The sequence below is a fragment of the Fusarium oxysporum genome, chromosome 1 (genome assembly GCF_000149955.1).
Source record: "Fusarium oxysporum f. sp. lycopersici 4287 chromosome 1, whole genome shotgun sequence".
NCBI classification, from domain to species: Eukaryota; Fungi; Ascomycota; class Sordariomycetes; order Hypocreales; family Nectriaceae; genus Fusarium; species Fusarium oxysporum.
This window is the reverse complement of record NC_030986.1, coordinates 522,545-538,882: the sequence shown is the minus strand read 5'-3', so window position 1 is coordinate 538,882 and position 16,338 is coordinate 522,545. Positions and strand designations below refer to the sequence as shown.

The following is a 16,338-nucleotide window of genomic DNA, read 5'->3' as shown; positions in this document are numbered from 1 at the left end:
ATGAGGTATTGGAAAGTCAGGCGACGGAGAGTTGGTTGCAACGGGATCTAATACTTCCTGACTTGCTTCAAGTGTCATGTATCGGGGATCATAAGCGGTTTTTGTGAGATTTGTATGAAATGGTAAAATATAATGAGTATGATGGCAAAGCTGGCGCATTGGTATGATAATGAGAGAAGGTAGACGCCTCGGTGTATTTGCATAAAGCTAGCCTATGATTTCTGTTACCTAGGATCGAGCTTTATTTTCCTCCCACTCTTTGGTGCCTCACCATCTTATCCCACGGTGCAACCTCCAAGGCTTACAAGTAAATCCCTAATATTTCCATTGCTCAACAGAAAATAAAACAGACCAAGTGTTTAAATAGCCGACGCAGCCTCAGACAGAACACACAGCAAACTCACTGCAGCGCTGCCAATTCCAACTACACCACCTGGCCCGCCCTTGTCATAAGCCCTTACGTCGTGCTGAAGTCTACCCCAGTCATTTATTTCTCTGTGAGGCTCATATATTGAGCGTCTATGAGATCTATGTCGTTGCCTTCCGTTGAACTTCTCTTGTTTACTCCCGGGCTTTTCTTGCTTTTTTTCGGCACTCCGTGAAGGATATCTTTCCTCGCTGTCTGCAGTGACATCGTTATCAAGAGCTTTGCTGGGTCTCTTGAAAAGAAATTCAGCGAATGAACTACCCACATTGTCGCCATCAACTAAAGGGATGAAGGATACCTCGTCGTCATTGGCGACTGGGGATACAAGTCGGGCCTGTCCGGAAGTACTTCTGGCTCGGCGATACGGAGGGGGAGGACGAGAGGTTATCGTCACTTCGCTATCACGAACTAGCTTTGCCACTTTTTCTCTGGACAGAACGCCAAGGATGGCGACGTAATCTGGTCTTGCTTCGTAGCGTACGCCTGCTCGTTGTAGGACCTCCACGCTGACAAGTTTGCGTGATATTTTCGTCCAATGCGCAGCATCAGAAATTGCTCTACCGTCTTGATCTGGAGCCACAAGTTGAGAGTTTGGGGCAAAGCCGGCTTGACCATTATCGCCTCTGTATGTGGACTGAGATGAGACATGACGAGATAAGTCCTCAGTCACGCGAGAGGTTTCTGTGTACCAATCCTGTGATGCAATGGGCTGTTGCAGAGGTCCTGCTTCCTTTGGTGAAAGTAAAGGCTGGATCTGCTGCATTACTGAATCCTCTCTGTCCAGAGCAATTATGTCCTCTGTCGTAATAAGCTCCCATTGTATTTTTGCGTCATCAAGCTTATGTTTAATATCTGGTTTCCGTTGCTCATTGGGTACAATCTTTAAAGGTGGCTCGGATGGTATATGAGTACGAGGGAGTGTGCTTGTCATGGTATTGGCAACATGTCTGAGTTCGTTGATATACACCACGAGGACATCCTGTTCCATGTCAGCATTAATTCACGGTCTTGAACACTGTATATAACTGACTTTGCTTTTACTCAAAACCTGAGATGAAAACCCCTCTTTCTCAAGAAGTTCCTGGAAATGCCTCCATAAGTCATCGTCTTCTCCCGAGAAGGACCCAGCATCCCGGTTTGCGAAGAGCTGAGCAGCAATTTGGTCGACCTTGTCCTTGATATATTCGAGGTCAGACTCGCGTCCATCGTGTATCTGAGGCTTTTGTAACTGGACTGAGTCAAGCAACAGCTCAATGGCCATCCTTTTGCCGGCTAAGATAGGCTCTATAGGTTTCAGTTCACTGCTCACGGACGCATCTTCGCCTTCGAACCTTATTTCTTCGTCATTATACGTATCAATTAGAGAACTGACTCGCTTCATGGCGAAATCCCAATCCTCAATGAGTGAGTGAAGGTGGCTGTAATAATATTCTTCGAGATGCACAGGAATGTCTTCCTGGGCAACGTCATCTCGAAACCGCCTGAGGGCCAGTTCAAGTTTGTACAGCTTAGTAGCCACATTGGCGAAATCTGGGCCGTATGTACCAATACGGCGATACGAGGCTTGAACCAATTTCCGAATGGCGTCAATCTGACCGAGATCGCCACTTTCAGTCTTGGTAGACTCCAGAGAATCTATTGATAGTGATCCCCAGTATCTCTTTCGAGCAGCGACGGCCATTTTGTCACCGGTGAAGCGGTGCTGGAAGAAACTGAAGACGGCAAACTCATCTCTCGTCATAACATATGAGTCGGGCTGATCCTGTACCTTGGTCCATATTTCTTCCAGTGCCGATTCAAGGATCTGTCTAATAGAAGGATAAGAAGCCCCGTCAGGGCTCTCACGTGCGATATCAAGGCTTTGGGCGACGATATCTTGTTGAGATACTGCGCGTCCAGCTGAGAACTTGCCAGAGGCCCCTGTAGAAGGTGGCGAATGCCAAAATTGGTCTCCCGTCATATCTTCCGAGTGGGTTGCCTGTGTAATCTCCTGCTGTTCAGGTGCCACAGTGATCGGCGATACTTCCAGGTTGGCAGGCACAGGGATCCTTGAGGTCTCCCTAAACAGTTTGATCTCATCACTATTGGGCAGGAATACTCGTGTGGCATTCATCTGCACCTTGATACTGTCGAGAGTCGAACGAATAGGCATCACTTGGGCCTCTCCAAAGGCATCAGTCGAAACAACATGGCCATATAATACGGAGGTCTTTGCATCGACTACCCAGGAGCCGGAGTCACCTGGACTCAACGCTGGGAGCCCATTAGTCAGTTTGTTATATTAGAGTATTCAGATTCACTTACAAGAGCCATGCTCCATGGCAAGATCGTAGACCTCAACAAATGATGATCCGGGGGATATCAGCACAGAGGAAGTGTCAAGAGACATCTCTCCAATCGGCTTGGCACCTTGCTTCAGTACTAGGACTTGCCTAGACACTGATACACAGGGATTCCCAACTGGAAATAGGATGGGTTCAAGGTCGCTGTCTTCCTCAAAATCTGACGAGTCAGGCTGTCCATCTAGGACAACTCTATTAGGTAATGTCGCTTGTTGGCTCAAATCAATAATAGCCCAGTCATAGTTCTGTGCCATCGGAGCATTGAATGTATTGCAAAGGATGGTGCCGATTTGCACGGTGTTTTGAGATGCAGTGGTATCCAGTCCCTTGTCATTCAAGTGCTCGAGATGCTGCACTGAACTTTCAGTCGTGATTGTGGACTCGCAATCAGAGTCGCTTTCGCTCTCGGAAGCATTTGAAGAAGAGGACGAGAAGGGGACTTCTGTATCATTCGCTAAGAGCTGATTGGATAGAGGACTATGCAATTTCTTCAGAGAATGGGCAGCCGTCAAGCCAACTAGGCGCTTGTGAGAGGTTTCAACCACAATGATACCCCCGAAAGTCGCTACAACAGACGCATTGCCTCGCATCAATCTGATGGGAGTTCCACACCATGTTCTCATTGGGACCGAGTCCGCTAGAACCTCTATCGCCTCGTCATTGGTTAGCCGCAAGAGTGCCTTCTCCAGCACAAAGACCCGAAAGTCAGGTAACAGCTCCTCTTCGACATGGCCCTGGGCGAAGAACTTCTTCACTCTCTTGGCGACTTTCTTTTCGCATTGAATGACGATATGGAGCTGGATACTTTGAGAATGGAGTCCCAGGTACTTCAGCTTCATGGAAATGTCTCCGGGGTCTTTTTTTCTCTTGAGAATGTAGTCAAGCAGTGGTTGAGTGTACAGGACCTTGATGTCGAAGAACCGTGCTTTCAATCGTTGGGATATGGGTTCATCAAAAGACTTCAACTCCGTTCCGGGCAAGTCCAATCCGACAGGCTCGCTTTGTTGGCTATGTGAAGATGGTGTAGCAATGCCGATGCCAGAATCAGACCCGTCATACTGGGGTGCCTTGGGATCTACCTGCTGTGCAGATTTCGATGTAATGCTTGGAGGTGGGCGAAAAGAAACAGAAGTTCGCCAGTTTGACAACTTGTGCCTCAAACCTTCCGGGCATTCAACATCATGGCTTCCTTGGGCAGAGACCTGGGTTGAACTTCCAGTTCCCTCCCCACCTCCAAGACGGGACGGCAGTTGACCCTGCCATCTTTCGACGGTCGTCATTTCGGCATAAGTTTTGTACGATTAAATCTCTTGACATCGATGGAAGATTCGACCGACTACATTCAATGTTCAAGCTGTTGAGGGTGACAGCATAGCATATGTAAGCCGTGACATGTGTGCTTGGGGCTCAGCTTCGAAGGCGGTGGCTAAGCATCAATACTGCATAAGTAGCTGCATGAGCATCACAGATCAGGCCAATCACTACGCAACAACCAATCCGAGGTCGATTTTCAAGCCTCGATCTACAATCAGGCTCTGCATGAGGCTGTCCTTAAAGTTGCAATAATATCGAGGCTTCGCCCTCTGACATTCTGACTCGAAGCCCATTCCAGGCCTTGAAACTCATCACAGTTTCTAATCGTTTACGTACAATGGCATCGAGGATCAGTAGTGACATCAATCAAGATGTGTATCTGGATATAGCGATGGCTTTGTGGTCATGGGATCTGTCTCAGCCCTGCAATGAACGACGACCTCATGCCTGTATCCATCAACGCTGTATCGGTGGTCGCATTCCTCAGCTTCAGCGATATTTTGCGTACTACAAAGCAATTGTCTCGACTTACATGGATGCAACTTCTGCGACAACCAGAAGAATAAGAACGCATGGGGACCTTTTCCATATCATTTCCATCTTGAAAACGAATCCAGACGCCACTCTGTTAGAGCTGTGCCGTTTGATTGATCAAAGCACAGGCTCACAGACGGCTGATGGAACGAGAACAGTCGATGCAGTGGCACTTGGTGTAAAGACTCTTTTGATGGTCGACCCTTCAGCTCTGCATCATTCTTCTGACAGACTTGAGAAAGGGACATACCGAATTCACTGGAAAGAGGACGTGCCTTTCAGCAAATACATACAAGACTCGTTTCCACTTGGCAATCACAGCATTCTTAGTTACGATAATAGCGAGTCGTTCGCAGACGTCAAGAAGGAGCTCAAGGCGGTCAACCTGAAGAAGCGACTAGGAATCACTATCAGGGCGACATCAGATATTCGAAACCACCTGCACTTTGACAGAAAAAACAACTACCTCGAGGTTTATCACTACACTTCTTTTCTAAAAGAACAGTTGAGAGTGACTCGGGATGTTGGAGATTGCTCCAGTCCGTCTTCATCACTCAAGAGGTAAAGCCCAAGCAAAAAGGACTGGCTCGGGTTACTAACATTGCGCAGAGGAGTATTACCACGCCAACTAGTCCTTGAAGTATTGGACTCCTTACAAGGAACTCTGTTCCCGCTCTCAGATCCAAGATCTAAGAAGCTTCTCCGCTCACTCATATCAAAATGCTCTTTCGATCCAGACATTCTCAACTTCGAAGTCAGTTCCGTCAGACGTGTGGGAGAAGAGAGCGTTCCATATGTCTACTTAGTCGACCGACTGGCAGACTTATACAACGAACTTCAGACCCCTCGACCTCGTGGTTGGCTCCAGCAGTCAATGCAGAGAAAGAGTGGTGCCAGACATGTGATGATGGCTACGCTAATAGGAGTAATCTTTGCTGTACTTTTGGGAATAGCATCGCTCGCTGTGAGTTCATACCAGACTTGGATAGCTTACCAAGCATGGAAGCACCCAGTCCAGCCTTCCTAGAGCTGCAGGCTTCGGGCAAGAAGCATGACGGCCGTAGCAACTCCTTCTGCAGAAATTCTCTCTGAAATGAGTCAAGTCGGTGCTTCAGCTGTCACATACGACCACAGCTCGTGGAGAATACGGGATCCCTAGGTCTTTGCTTGGTACGCATTTATGGAAGCTTAATTGACCTAAAGAAAAGAGATTAGAATAAGGAAAGGATTGGTTCTTTAACCATCACGGAAGTTTGGCGCTTGCAGGTGGATTGAAGTTAGTTTGGATAGCCCTGAGAACTTGGAAGCCTTATATCGCCGCTAGTAATCTACCGGTCTCTTTACTGACTATTATCTTGGCTTGTCACCCTACCTTGTTGCTAGTCGTGTCTGCAATTAAGCTCTCATCAACAGGTACAAAGCAAAGACTTAGGGGTTGCTTGTTAACTGCGTGCCTCTAGATTACTAGTATCACAATGTTAACAGTATCGCACACCTTGTGTGACAACCTCATACCTAACATCCTGACTTACAATTAACTGAAAACAAGTAACTAAACAAAGCATTATAACAATCTCGGTACTGTCCCTCGTATACCATCAAAGTAATTGAAATCATGACAACATCCAAACTGTATTTCCCCACTACCACCACTCTTTCCTAGCCGCAAACACTCTGTTCACATGGGCAGCCACAGGCACATCGAACTTGCTTTGCTGCAAATGAACCCCTGCGGCTCAAGTCCACATCTGTTCCATGTTTGAAGGGCTATGCCTGTATCGCTGAGCCAACCACCGCCTCGAAAGACATTCCGCACAATGCAAATGAGAAATAGCATGATTGTAGTCCTGCAAATAAATTATAGCCGTAACAGGTTCATTCGAGCTCTGAAAATCATGTACATCGCATAGAAGATCAAGTGCCTCTCTATGTTCCCGGCATACACTCACCAAGACATATAAGTTCTGTTAGCGTGTCCGTTAACATATGCAATTGTAGTTATCAAGTTATGCTGGACTTTGATATTGTAATTCCTCCTTTAGCAACAAATCTCGTCCATGAAGCTCGTGTCATATGGACAGCGTCATCAGAACAGCTAAATTGCGGCACTAGCTTTCCCCGGAAGAGAATCATTATTCTTTCTCACATCTGAGTTTTTAATAACTTGTCTTTCTGTGGATTGTAGCCATATGAGTGATGGCTACTGCTAAATACAACCGTACCACTAAACGTGAAATAGGGGACCATAATAAACAATCTGTTAAAAGAGAATCTTTGCAGGAGAGAGAAGAAAACAAAGAAAGAGAGAAGGAGAGAATAAAAGAAAGAAAAATTAAAAGAAAGAAAAAGAAGAATAGAAAGAAAGAGACGGAGAAGGAAAGAAGGAAAAAGCCCTGACGACTATGTTGGTGTGTATAGGATGGTTCTCAGCTACATAGCAGCTGTGAACTACTTTAATTGCCCTTTTCCGTACCAATACCGCCAGGAAAAGTTTTGGATAAAAAAACAGCTGAGTCTCGTCTCTTTCTCTGTGTAGGGCTAGATCCACTGTTCTGTCTTGCGTTCTTTCTCGCATTTCTACGTGACGTTTCGATCTCTGCTTCCCTGCCTTGTGAACGTGTAATGACATGCCCTCTATGGACAAGTTCTGGAACTTGGTCACCAACGTCATCCTCCTGTTGAGAAGATGTAACATAAAATGCTGGCCAAACAACTTGCATGATGTCGTCAATTTCTATCGGCTGAGACTCAGCGCTCGACTGTTGTATTTGTTGACCCTGGTTTTCTACCCGCGTCGCCAAAGGTTCTCGAGCGACGCCGGATGGTCCAGCCTTGCTGTTGCGTTGGGGTACCGGCGATGGTAATGGCACCCAGTCCTCAGGCATATGCGCAGAGAAGACTGGGCGGACTGGCTCCAGTAGTTTCTGAATAACTAACCACGCATTGCATGCCTCCAATGAGACCTGGTATAGGCGTGCTTTCAAAGTTTCTTTCTGCGAAGAAGGGACCAAGTCGGCGATGGCGTCAGAAACTTGATCAGCAACCATCTTGGCACGAGCTTCTTTATTTCGAGCTTGCCTTGCTGGCTGGATTTTCAACAAGACCGCACGCGTGAAAACTTCATGCAGTGGATCCTCTGTCTCCAAATCCCGTAGAACATCTTCGAAATCGCTGTTTTGAGTGAGATATGTTGATCTGAAGACATGATCGGCGAGAGCCATGCTGTAGATCCTGAGACCGGCGGCGACCCTCATTTGCTTAGCGGCTGGAGAATTAGAAGCAGGTAGAGGGATAGTGCGCTGGATGGAAGCGTGATTTCGAAGCCTTCCCCATACCGCTATGTCGGTCAGGCATGCTTCGTCTAGAGCGATGCCAATGGACGATTCCACGAAGCTGAGCGCGTTTCTCAACATACTATCCAAAGCATCTCCACTACTCAAGCATATTAGAAATTGGCCATAGTAGCACTCTGGCTCTAACATACACTTCACCTCTTCTGGCTTCAAAGTTGTCAAGCTTGACCACGAAAGAATGAAACGTTGTTAATCTTCCGCGCACTTCGTCTAAGCTCGTAGTTAGACCATCTACTCGCTTTTGCATAGACTCCTTTGCACTTTGGAACGTTGCCGACTCTTTCTCTGCTTTCGTTAAATTTTCTTGCTGCGAAGCGTTAGTAGCTTCGAGAGCATTGATCGTGGACTCTTTTTTCTTGATCTCATTCATCAACTGTTTGGCAGATGATGACTGCACCTCGAGCTTCTCTTGCAGCGCCGTCAATTCAGCTTGACGTTTCTTGATATTTTCGTCGGCTGCTTGTTTTGCTTTGAGTATTGCCTCGTTCTGTGCCTTTTGGGAGCCCAGTTGCTTCTCAAAATCGACCTTCTGTCTCTCAAACTCAGTTTGATGTCGAGATAGTGCTTCGATGTTCGTATCGTATGCGGTTTGGAGCCTTGCTTTGTCTCGCTTGAGTTCTTCGTTCTCTCCGACGACTCCCTTCAAGGTATCGAAACCGCCCTCGGAACAGTACTGATGAAGCAAAGTCACCAATTGGTTGATGGCATCTGACGTGTCCTGGTGAGGCGACAGGTCCTTGACTCCCTGCACTCGCTTTTCGTTATGCGACGGCATTATGGTTTAGGATAAAGTTTGTAGGTTGCCGGAACATTCAATTAGTCTTGAGTATGTAGGAACCGGAGGAGGATAGAATTGGGCATTAGAAGCGTGAAAAACGACGGCAGCCTGGTCTGTTGAGAACTTGATCTTTGGCTAATCTGGATAGCCAAATCTGGTCATTTGGTGGGCCTCCCGTCACATCATAGATGCGTGCATATGTGAAGAACTGTTGGTTGTGTTGGTCACAGCCTGTTCGACAACAGAGCCCGCCGAAGCCATTCAATGCATTTCAAATGGCTGCCGAAACCGCTAAGGATACAAGCAGAACCGGCTTGATATGTATTTCCTTTTCATCATGAGGTAGGCAATAGGCTGAAAGATCAAGTCATTGATATACGTGATATTTCAAGAAAATTTGGGACATTCGATGGCAGGTCTGTGAAAACAGTACACCATCTTCCTCGTGAGGCACACTCACACGTCTGCCAGGTGTCATACTCCCCATATTTGAACGAAGAGGAGGAAACGTCTGGGCATAATTGGAGGATGCCGTGGGGGTAACGCATACGAGTCCCATGTTGAATAAAGAAGGATTTCGGTCTTCATCAGAATGCTGCGCCGGTTTTAGCAAGGAGTTCCTCGACTGGCAGGTAACAAAGCTTATCTCAAAAGCATCGTTAGCGGTCACTATCTTATATGACATAGTTACTTAGGTAGGTTTGATGGAAGAAAATGGATCTGCACTACGAACCTCTATCACTGTACTCCGAAATCCTGCTAAACCCATTCTTAGTCAGCTCTGCTAGGGTAGTCCTTCAATCCCCCGTGACCGAATTGTATTTACATTTCTTCCCATTTGGCTTTTGATCACGTCGCTCTCATCTAGATCCAATCCTGGGGAGTGGTATTATGCCTTTCTATATTTTTGTTATCCACGGACCTCCGCGAGCCCGGGGGTCTTATTCCTAGGGTTGTTTCACATGACAAAAATTTACCCAGGACTTCATCCCGGAAAGCAAGAATCGAGCTATAGTAGTTTGTTCACCACAGGATGGGGCCTGACGAGTTTAAAGGCTCTTATAATCGAGCTTATCAACGATGAAAGCAGACTTGGCATATTTCATCATCTCTATGTTTCTGTGTTACGTACTTATAAGCATTTACTCCTAGCTCCTAACCATTATCTGTAACATGTCGCTAGAAAGCCTACCGATTAGCTGCACGGACCCATTTTCAGTGGTCATACGGAACGCCACTTCACGCCCAGTCGATATTGCTGGATTCTCAAAATCGGTTCGAAGCATGGCGCGCTTGCTTCTGTCTACGTCCGATAGACCATACATATACTCGACAGACATGAGAAGCTGATATCTCTTGCGGTAAGCTTGATGATATACCAGCAGAGTCAATATTTTTTGCAAAACCCAGATCCTCTTCCAGGCCTATCTGCTTTGCTGAGGGTCTTTGCTGTCAGTCTGGCCGACTGTGATAGGTACCACGCTTTCATTTCGACGTAACTAGGTGCGGAATGGGCCGGTCCGAACCTAAGATGTTCTACAGATCTCCCTGCTCCGCCCTGAAGCAATGGTTAGTAATCTGGACTGAGAAAAGTCCAGCCCTACTCGCTAACTAGCAAGCCCAATCACAGTGGGAACGGCTGTAATACGGGAAGCTCGGCAAAGGACCAATTCCTAACCAGCAAGTCCAATCACAGGGGGTACGTCCGCGATATGGAGAATTCGGCAAAGGACCAATTATAACGATGCGACCGTGACATGAAAGGCATATAAGAGAAGGGACATCTCTCTGTACTGCAACAGAACTTTCCTTATCATCTTTATGAACTAGAGTGCAAGCAAAACGACCACCTGGAGACAAAAATAAGAACGTTAGTGTTTGCGTTACAAGCATAGCGTTAGTACGTGTAGTCGTGTAGATTAGTCGGGTTTCGTGATCACAAAAACGCGACGAGGCGCTTGAGAGCGGTCCCTGGTACACACAAGGTAACTTTGAAACATCGATGGTGGGTAGAGATGTCTGTGCTAACATGATGCTGAGAAGGCATTGAATTAGTATCAAGTCGATAGTCCATAGGTTTTATGCCAATATTCAGTCTTAGCACTTAGTCAAACATGATCATGACTACACCAATCGTTGAAACAAAAGCCACATTGGGGGTTCTCGAAGCAGAACATGCTGAAATGAAGGAGGTTAGCTTGAACATCAACGTGGAAGACGAGATGGATACCAACTCGGATGTTGAGATGGAATACAATGCTGGAGTACATGCCCAGGATGATCCTCGCAACATGGAAGACGAGATGGAAGACAACATGGATACCAACTCGGATACTGAGATGGAAGACAACGCTGGAGTACCTGCCCAGGATGATCCTCGTGAGCTTGCTGCTGCTACTGGTGGGCAGAGCCTCCGCGTTACTATGCTTGAGATGCTTGGAAGCGAAAGTACTGTTCTTCAAGTCACAGCTCGCTGCACTTCACAATCTAGGCTTGAGATAGAAGCCTATATAATAATTGAAGGGCACAGTAAAAGAACGATAGGCCAAGCTAGTCGATTACTAGCGAGAGAGACCGATGCTGAAAGCTTCTTTACCGCTACCCAAGGTAATTCTCCTGATGTAACACTGCCAATCCCCGGCTATCAAGACCGTGTCCTTCGGGCTGAAGCTCGCTGGGATTCCCGATACGGAGTCGAGATGATGTGCGGAATCTCGAATGATGCAGCCTGTCTCAAATTTTAAGATAAAGGTGTGCATGATTCGTATAATGAGGGTGCTTTGAATGTTGATGGTAACGAGCATACATATGTTCCTAGTTCTGGAACGAACAAAGAGTAAGCGAAGTTCTGTCGCGGTTATTACTCGCTCAATTGAGAAGAAGGAGAAAGGGACAAGTCAATCTTTATTGCCACTCCAGATTCACGTATGGCATGGTTGAAGCAAAGTGGTGCGAGAGGAAACTGTTGTTGCGTTCTTAGAGTTTAGAGAGATGGTAATAAATCCTGTTGATCGTATAATACCTCGTGATGTCCATAACCTAGCTTTGGGCTGCTACAAAACGTATCCTACCCGTGTGTACCGAATATGAACATTTACATTCAAAAACCCTAGCGACTGGACAGACTAGGACGGCAAAGCCATTTCAGTCGCCGGGATCAACAGGCAGTTTAAGCAGAGGACATGGGGTGGACGCATCAGATTGGTCAGGAAAGCAGGCTTATACAGGGTAGCGACTGGTATCTAAAGAGATGCGAAGGAAGGTTGAAGCAAATTGCTGCAAAGTCGAAAATGATAAGAATTAAACTATCCTATCTACATTGAAGGGACTAAACTTGACGACCGCGGTAACTCAGACCTCGTAAAAGCGCTTCTCCTCCACCTTCCTTGATGAGTTCTTTCTGTGTAGTAAAGAGCCCAGTTCTACGAACATTTGTCTCACAAGACTGGGGAATTCGGACCTCTCGAAGTAGGGAAAGACGATAAATGATACTAGTGCCAAACACTATAAAACAAGTAGAAAGACCGCGATACCATGGCATTATGTAACGAGATCTGCCATGCCAGGTCTTTTATATGTTCGATGATTTGAAAGGCGATCTAGCTCTACAACATACCTGTATTCCACATAAGTGAAGCCAAGTTGAGGGGGGCGGCATCCTTAACAATCGACTAGCGAGCGGAGGCCATGACTCAGTATAACGAGAGCTAAGTCTGATACGCAGTGTGGCCAGAAACGAAGATCAATCCGGTTGATTCCATCCAGGAAGAAAGAAGAACGGTTCTGTATCTACAGTAACTCCAGTAATCAATAAAATGAACCTCGGTAATAGCTTGAGCCGCTCTTCTCTGGGTCTTCTCGATGACTATGACCATGCGACAGTCGGGGTTAACATTGCATTCATCAGACACGAGCCATGCTGAGTAGCTGTGCAATATCTACAGTAGGTCTATAGCCTTCTTTGCCCATGGTGGAATGACCTAACCAGTTCCCTATGTGAGAAACTCTTAGGCTGGTAGTGTTAAGGGTTACTTGGCGGCTGTTGCTTCTCCTATCCCCCAATGTTGGTCCCATGAAAATTGGGCGTTGACATGGATTACAAGGTACCAACAACATGAATTGCTTTGATCACGGTACGGTCAGTGTTCGCTCTCCAGGGAGGTTGAGGCCGAAAGGTGGCGCCAAGCTCAGGTTTGCTATATTCCATGTTTCCTAGCTCTTCTCATGACGGATATACTACTGGATACGACGAATCTGGCGCGTGAGCGACCAGAATACAAGCTTCTGAAGGAAAAGCGCCATAACGCCAGCGGTTGAGCACGTTCGGGAGCCTTCATCTATCTTACTGCCTTACGAAATCATGCTCGGTCTGGTGATTGCGTGCTGTGGGCCTTGACGCTTCTGTACTCTTCAGCGGTGAAGGAATGGCCAAAGAGACACTCTTGCGCATCACTCCTCTAGCTGCCCCCGAGAGGGCGAAACCCGGTGTCATTGTTGTGTGAAGGGTAGTGGGAAAGATGTAGCCTAGCGATCTAAGATGCTATTGACGGGAGGGGTGTGTCTTGGGTAAGAGTGATTTGGCAGCTACATCCCACAGGATTTGCGAGGTTCATTCAATTTTATGGGCAATTCGGGATTCTGGCTACTAACAGCTAAAAACTCCGTACCAAAATGATATTTAGAGGCCAAAGACTGATCTTGGTTCAAGTCTCAGCACTGCTGGAAATGTCCTCTTATCTTCAATGCTGTTGTGTAGTCTTCATTCTACTTTCGAACCTTTGTTGTCCTTGCAGTCTCGCCACATTTCCGCCAGAGATGCCTCTAAGTTCGTTTTACATGTTTCAAGTGACGTAGAGAATTCGGGCAGAATCAACTCTGAGGGCCAAGACAACGGCGAATCAGGACGCCCGTATTGGTTGTCGTGTCTAGGCTGCAGATCGGGATTCGTAAGGTTCTGCGAACTGCAGATCACAATTACACAATATCTTCGGCCGTTAACCACGATTGTTATAGATTTCCGTCTGAGGCCGACTCGAGTGTCACTCGGAATATCTGTGATGCAAAATGTAGGCTCGGATGCCTCAGACCGCGCGGGTGGGCCGGACACTTGGTCCAGAACTTCAAAGACAAAGGTTGCGTTCTGCCTTAAGAACTGAGCAGCTTCTCGATCATCGGGACCGCGAGGAACTAGCTTTAGAAGTCCATTGATACATTGAGTGACAACTGCCCGGGCATCTGCGACTGTCTCGATTGGCATATAGCCGGTGGGATCCAAGGCAGAGGCTGGAGGAACCATATCGCCTGTGAAATCAGGGAGAGTGAAAGAGTTACCAGGAAAGGATTGATCAGTATACAAGATAAGCTGGCAAGTACACGTCTTGTTTCTTCACTACGAAGCGGGCTCCCTGGTTTTAAAGCGCCAGCGACATGTTAACTCATCTCATTTCCATTGTTCAGCCGCATCACTGTTGGTTCCTCCTCCGGAAATGATGTAACAATCCGTATTCTAGCATTGCGAAGCCATGAGAGGGGAAGGTCTCACACATAGAAGAATTCACATCACGTCAGAGTGGACACCCTCAATAAAGCCAAAGTTAGGAGTCAGCCTCAAACTACAACCAAAGAGCCTCAATATTCACTTTTTGGTTTGTAGCTCTCTATCTTGACGCTCGTCTGTTGAAGTGATTGTAATGCCCGTCAAATAGAACCAGCGAGCCTTTTTACCTGTTTTCCAGGACAAAACCTTTCTATTAGATGATCCTGAACCGCCTTCTTGCAATGGCTCAGCCTGACCAAGTTCTACTTTTGTGACATGAAGTTTTAGCGTCGGAGAATACGGGTTGAACAAAAACGGTTGCACGTGGTTGCAAGGTCCCTGGCATGTTTGTTTAGCGCTTTGTTATAACCCTACCTCCTTCACAGAGAGTGCTAGGCAGATCAGTATCGCCTGACAGCTGGTATTCCGAAATGGACCCTTGCAATTGAACATAGTCGCAACCTTTCGACGAATGCGGTCCAATGGGCTTTGTCCTTTTTGTTGAGATGGTGTGTGAAGGTCGATCTAGGACGTTCAGCTTTCAACTTGTTTGTCAAAGTCTATGATATGGCGAGCTGTGGCGTTAGAGTTAACACCCACATCAGCTCACTCAAGAACGTTTGAGAATTATGGCCACAGACCGATTGGGCAATCAGAGGATAAAACCCTGGCTCCTCAGCATGATGAGAGAACCAACAACACCTCCACTATCATGTCGGGTACATCTGGATCAACCAACACATGAGAGCCCACCTGAAGCTGAAATAGTCAGGTTTAGCGTCGCACTAGGAAGCTAAGACATTTGGCCGACAACGAGGATTATGCTGAGCTGATAGATTCTGGCGATACGGAAAATGAGCTTATTAACGTCGAGGTTGGAGAGGACGCACATTGGCACGCTGTCTTGCCACGTTCATTGATTGCTTCAGAGAAATGTTTTGAAATGAGGTCGTCCCTCGAACCAAACAATAAAACTGGCAGGCCTGAAGAGGTAGAGAGGCAGAACTTATTTGTGTTATTAGTGCTAGGGTCTTACAGCCTGATGTACGGTGTCTCTAGTGTATTTAGGCGATATCAGTGAAAATGAATTGGCGGCAAAAGTGGGTATCGATGGGCTCCACCCTCGCGCAAACCCGGTAATCCCGTAGCGATATCACCACGAGTGTGACGCTCGGGACAAACAGGGCCAATCACTACGCTGTCTAAGGCTCCCCACTGTTCACCCAGATCGTCCAAGCGAGCATCATTCTTTTCGGCAATCGACCTTTTTCTAGCCCCGCTTGCTTAACTTGACAGGCCTTTTGGAGGACCAAATGTTCAGCTCTTACCTCCAGTGGCTAAAGCGAGGTTTAGGCGCGTTTTGGAGTAGGAGTCAAAGCAGAGAGTATTTCGGAAACGCAAGAAGATCAGAAGCCATAATCGGTTCCATAACTAACCATACATCTTCTGAGCACTTTAGATAAGCAGTCTCTACAGATAAACTGATTTCGGCACTTTGCTTTGTGCGCAGTATGAAAGCTGCCACTAGCTTCCAAGCTTTTAAATGGCTTGTGGCTAGCTGGCACCACTTTATGGTGTTGCCAGGCTTTGCTAGTTATCGTGAAACTAAGTGCCGATATCTTCAGATACGAAAAGATGTGTAGTAACTCTGCATTGGGACCCCTCGCGCTGAGGAAAAAAGAAAAAAAAAAAACAGCGTGATAGCGCTCGAGTTCAATAGACGACCATTAGTCTTTATCGTGGGCTCGATACTCGAGGCGTAACGGTGTCGTCGATCCTGCAGGGGCGCCGATCCATTTAACATCTGCTTGCTAAGCTACTTAAAGTAACATCTTATGCTATAGTCTGTCAGATGACAAGATCAGGTGCTATGGAGCACTGCTGGGTGTTGCGTGCACGGTTCTAGTGATCTCATATTTCGAGCGCTAGGAACCTTTGCCAAATGGATACGTCGATACGCTTGCTCCGCATCATGCCAGATTCATTGCGGTTAGGAGATATTTGCAATGCTCGGGCTGGTGGAGTTTAGGGAAGCCGGTGGGCATGTCATGGAG

General features: G+C 46.9%; 8 protein-coding genes across 8 annotated transcripts; 2 read left to right on the top strand and 6 right to left on the bottom strand.

Annotated features, from left to right (window-relative positions):
- Window positions 1-103: 103 nt before the first annotated feature.
- On the bottom strand, window positions 104-4,155 carry FOXG_11010 (uncharacterized protein). Its single transcript, XM_018390481.1, has 3 exons — window positions 2,732-4,155; window positions 1,458-2,680; window positions 104-1,406 (listed from the first exon to the last, which is right to left on the bottom strand). The coding sequence occupies exons 1-3, from the start codon at window positions 4,047-4,049 to the stop codon at window positions 360-362; spliced, it is 3,588 nt and encodes a 1,195-aa protein (XP_018248960.1). The 5' UTR covers window positions 4,050-4,155; the 3' UTR covers window positions 104-359.
- Window positions 4,156-4,250: 95 nt separating this feature from the next.
- FOXG_20430 (uncharacterized protein) lies at window positions 4,251-4,376 on the bottom strand (the record flags this gene model as incomplete). The annotated part of the gene is made up of 1 exon (XM_018400716.1): window positions 4,251-4,376. One exon carries the CDS (start codon window positions 4,374-4,376, stop codon window positions 4,251-4,253), a length of 126 nt encoding a protein of 41 aa, XP_018248959.1.
- On the top strand, window positions 4,304-6,180 carry FOXG_11009 (uncharacterized protein). Its single transcript, XM_018390480.1, has 2 exons — window positions 4,304-5,178; window positions 5,227-6,180. Exons 1-2 carry the CDS (start codon window positions 4,421-4,423, stop codon window positions 5,642-5,644), a joined length of 1,176 nt encoding a protein of 391 aa, XP_018248958.1. The 5' UTR covers window positions 4,304-4,420; the 3' UTR covers window positions 5,645-6,180.
- A 553-nt stretch (window positions 6,181-6,733) lies between these two features.
- Window positions 6,734-9,183, bottom strand: FOXG_11008 (uncharacterized protein). The gene is made up of 2 exons (XM_018390479.1): window positions 8,102-9,183; window positions 6,734-8,049 (listed from the first exon to the last, which is right to left on the bottom strand). Exons 1-2 carry the CDS (start codon window positions 8,743-8,745, stop codon window positions 7,071-7,073), a joined length of 1,623 nt encoding a protein of 540 aa, XP_018248957.1. The 5' UTR covers window positions 8,746-9,183; the 3' UTR covers window positions 6,734-7,070.
- A 614-nt stretch (window positions 9,184-9,797) lies between these two features.
- FOXG_20429 (uncharacterized protein) lies at window positions 9,798-10,088 on the bottom strand (the record flags this gene model as incomplete). Its single annotated transcript, XM_018400715.1, has 2 exons — window positions 9,798-9,859; window positions 9,941-10,088. The coding sequence occupies 2 exons, from the start codon at window positions 10,086-10,088 to the stop codon at window positions 9,798-9,800; spliced, it is 210 nt and encodes a 69-aa protein (XP_018248956.1).
- Window positions 10,089-10,868: 780 nt separating this feature from the next.
- On the top strand, window positions 10,869-11,492 carry FOXG_11007 (uncharacterized protein; the record flags this gene model as incomplete). The annotated part of the gene is made up of 1 exon (XM_018390478.1): window positions 10,869-11,492. The coding sequence occupies one exon, from the start codon at window positions 10,869-10,871 to the stop codon at window positions 11,490-11,492; it is 624 nt and encodes a 207-aa protein (XP_018248955.1).
- A 607-nt stretch (window positions 11,493-12,099) lies between these two features.
- FOXG_11006 (uncharacterized protein) lies at window positions 12,100-13,240 on the bottom strand (the record flags this gene model as incomplete). The annotated part of the gene is made up of 3 exons (XM_018390477.1): window positions 12,100-12,252; window positions 12,570-12,675; window positions 13,095-13,240. The coding sequence occupies 3 exons, from the start codon at window positions 13,238-13,240 to the stop codon at window positions 12,100-12,102; spliced, it is 405 nt and encodes a 134-aa protein (XP_018248954.1).
- An 89-nt stretch (window positions 13,241-13,329) lies between these two features.
- On the bottom strand, window positions 13,330-14,222 carry FOXG_20428 (uncharacterized protein). The gene has a single exon (XM_018400714.1). The coding sequence runs from the start codon at window positions 14,042-14,044 to the stop codon at window positions 13,508-13,510; it is 537 nt and encodes a 178-aa protein (XP_018248953.1). The 5' UTR covers window positions 14,045-14,222; the 3' UTR covers window positions 13,330-13,507.
- Window positions 14,223-16,338: the final 2,116 nt, after the last annotated feature.

Coding starts and splice junctions, on each gene's coding strand:
- FOXG_20428 (XM_018400714.1), bottom strand. CDS start 14,044: ATGGTTCCTCCAGCCTCTGCCTTGGATCCCACCGGCTATATGCCAATC.
- FOXG_11009 (XM_018390480.1), top strand. CDS start 4,421: ATGGCATCGAGGATCAGTAGTGACATCAATCAAGATGTGTATCTGGAT. Junction 5,179..5,226: donor CCGTCTTCATCACTCAAGAG/GTAAAGCCCAAG, acceptor AACATTGCGCAG/AGGAGTATTACCACGCCAAC.
- FOXG_11010 (XM_018390481.1), bottom strand. CDS start 4,049: ATGACGACCGTCGAAAGATGGCAGGGTCAACTGCCGTCCCGTCTTGGA. Junction 2,681..2,731: donor TGCCATGGAGCATGGCTCTT/GTAAGTGAATCT, acceptor ATGGGCTCCCAG/CGTTGAGTCCAGGTGACTCC. Junction 1,407..1,457: donor AGGTTTTGAGTAAAAGCAAA/GTCAGTTATATA, acceptor GACATGGAACAG/GATGTCCTCGTGGTGTATAT.
- FOXG_11008 (XM_018390479.1), bottom strand. CDS start 8,745: ATGCCGTCGCATAACGAAAAGCGAGTGCAGGGAGTCAAGGACCTGTCG. Junction 8,050..8,101: donor GAAGCCAGAAGAGGTGAAGT/GTATGTTAGAGC, acceptor ATGCTTGAGTAG/TGGAGATGCTTTGGATAGTA.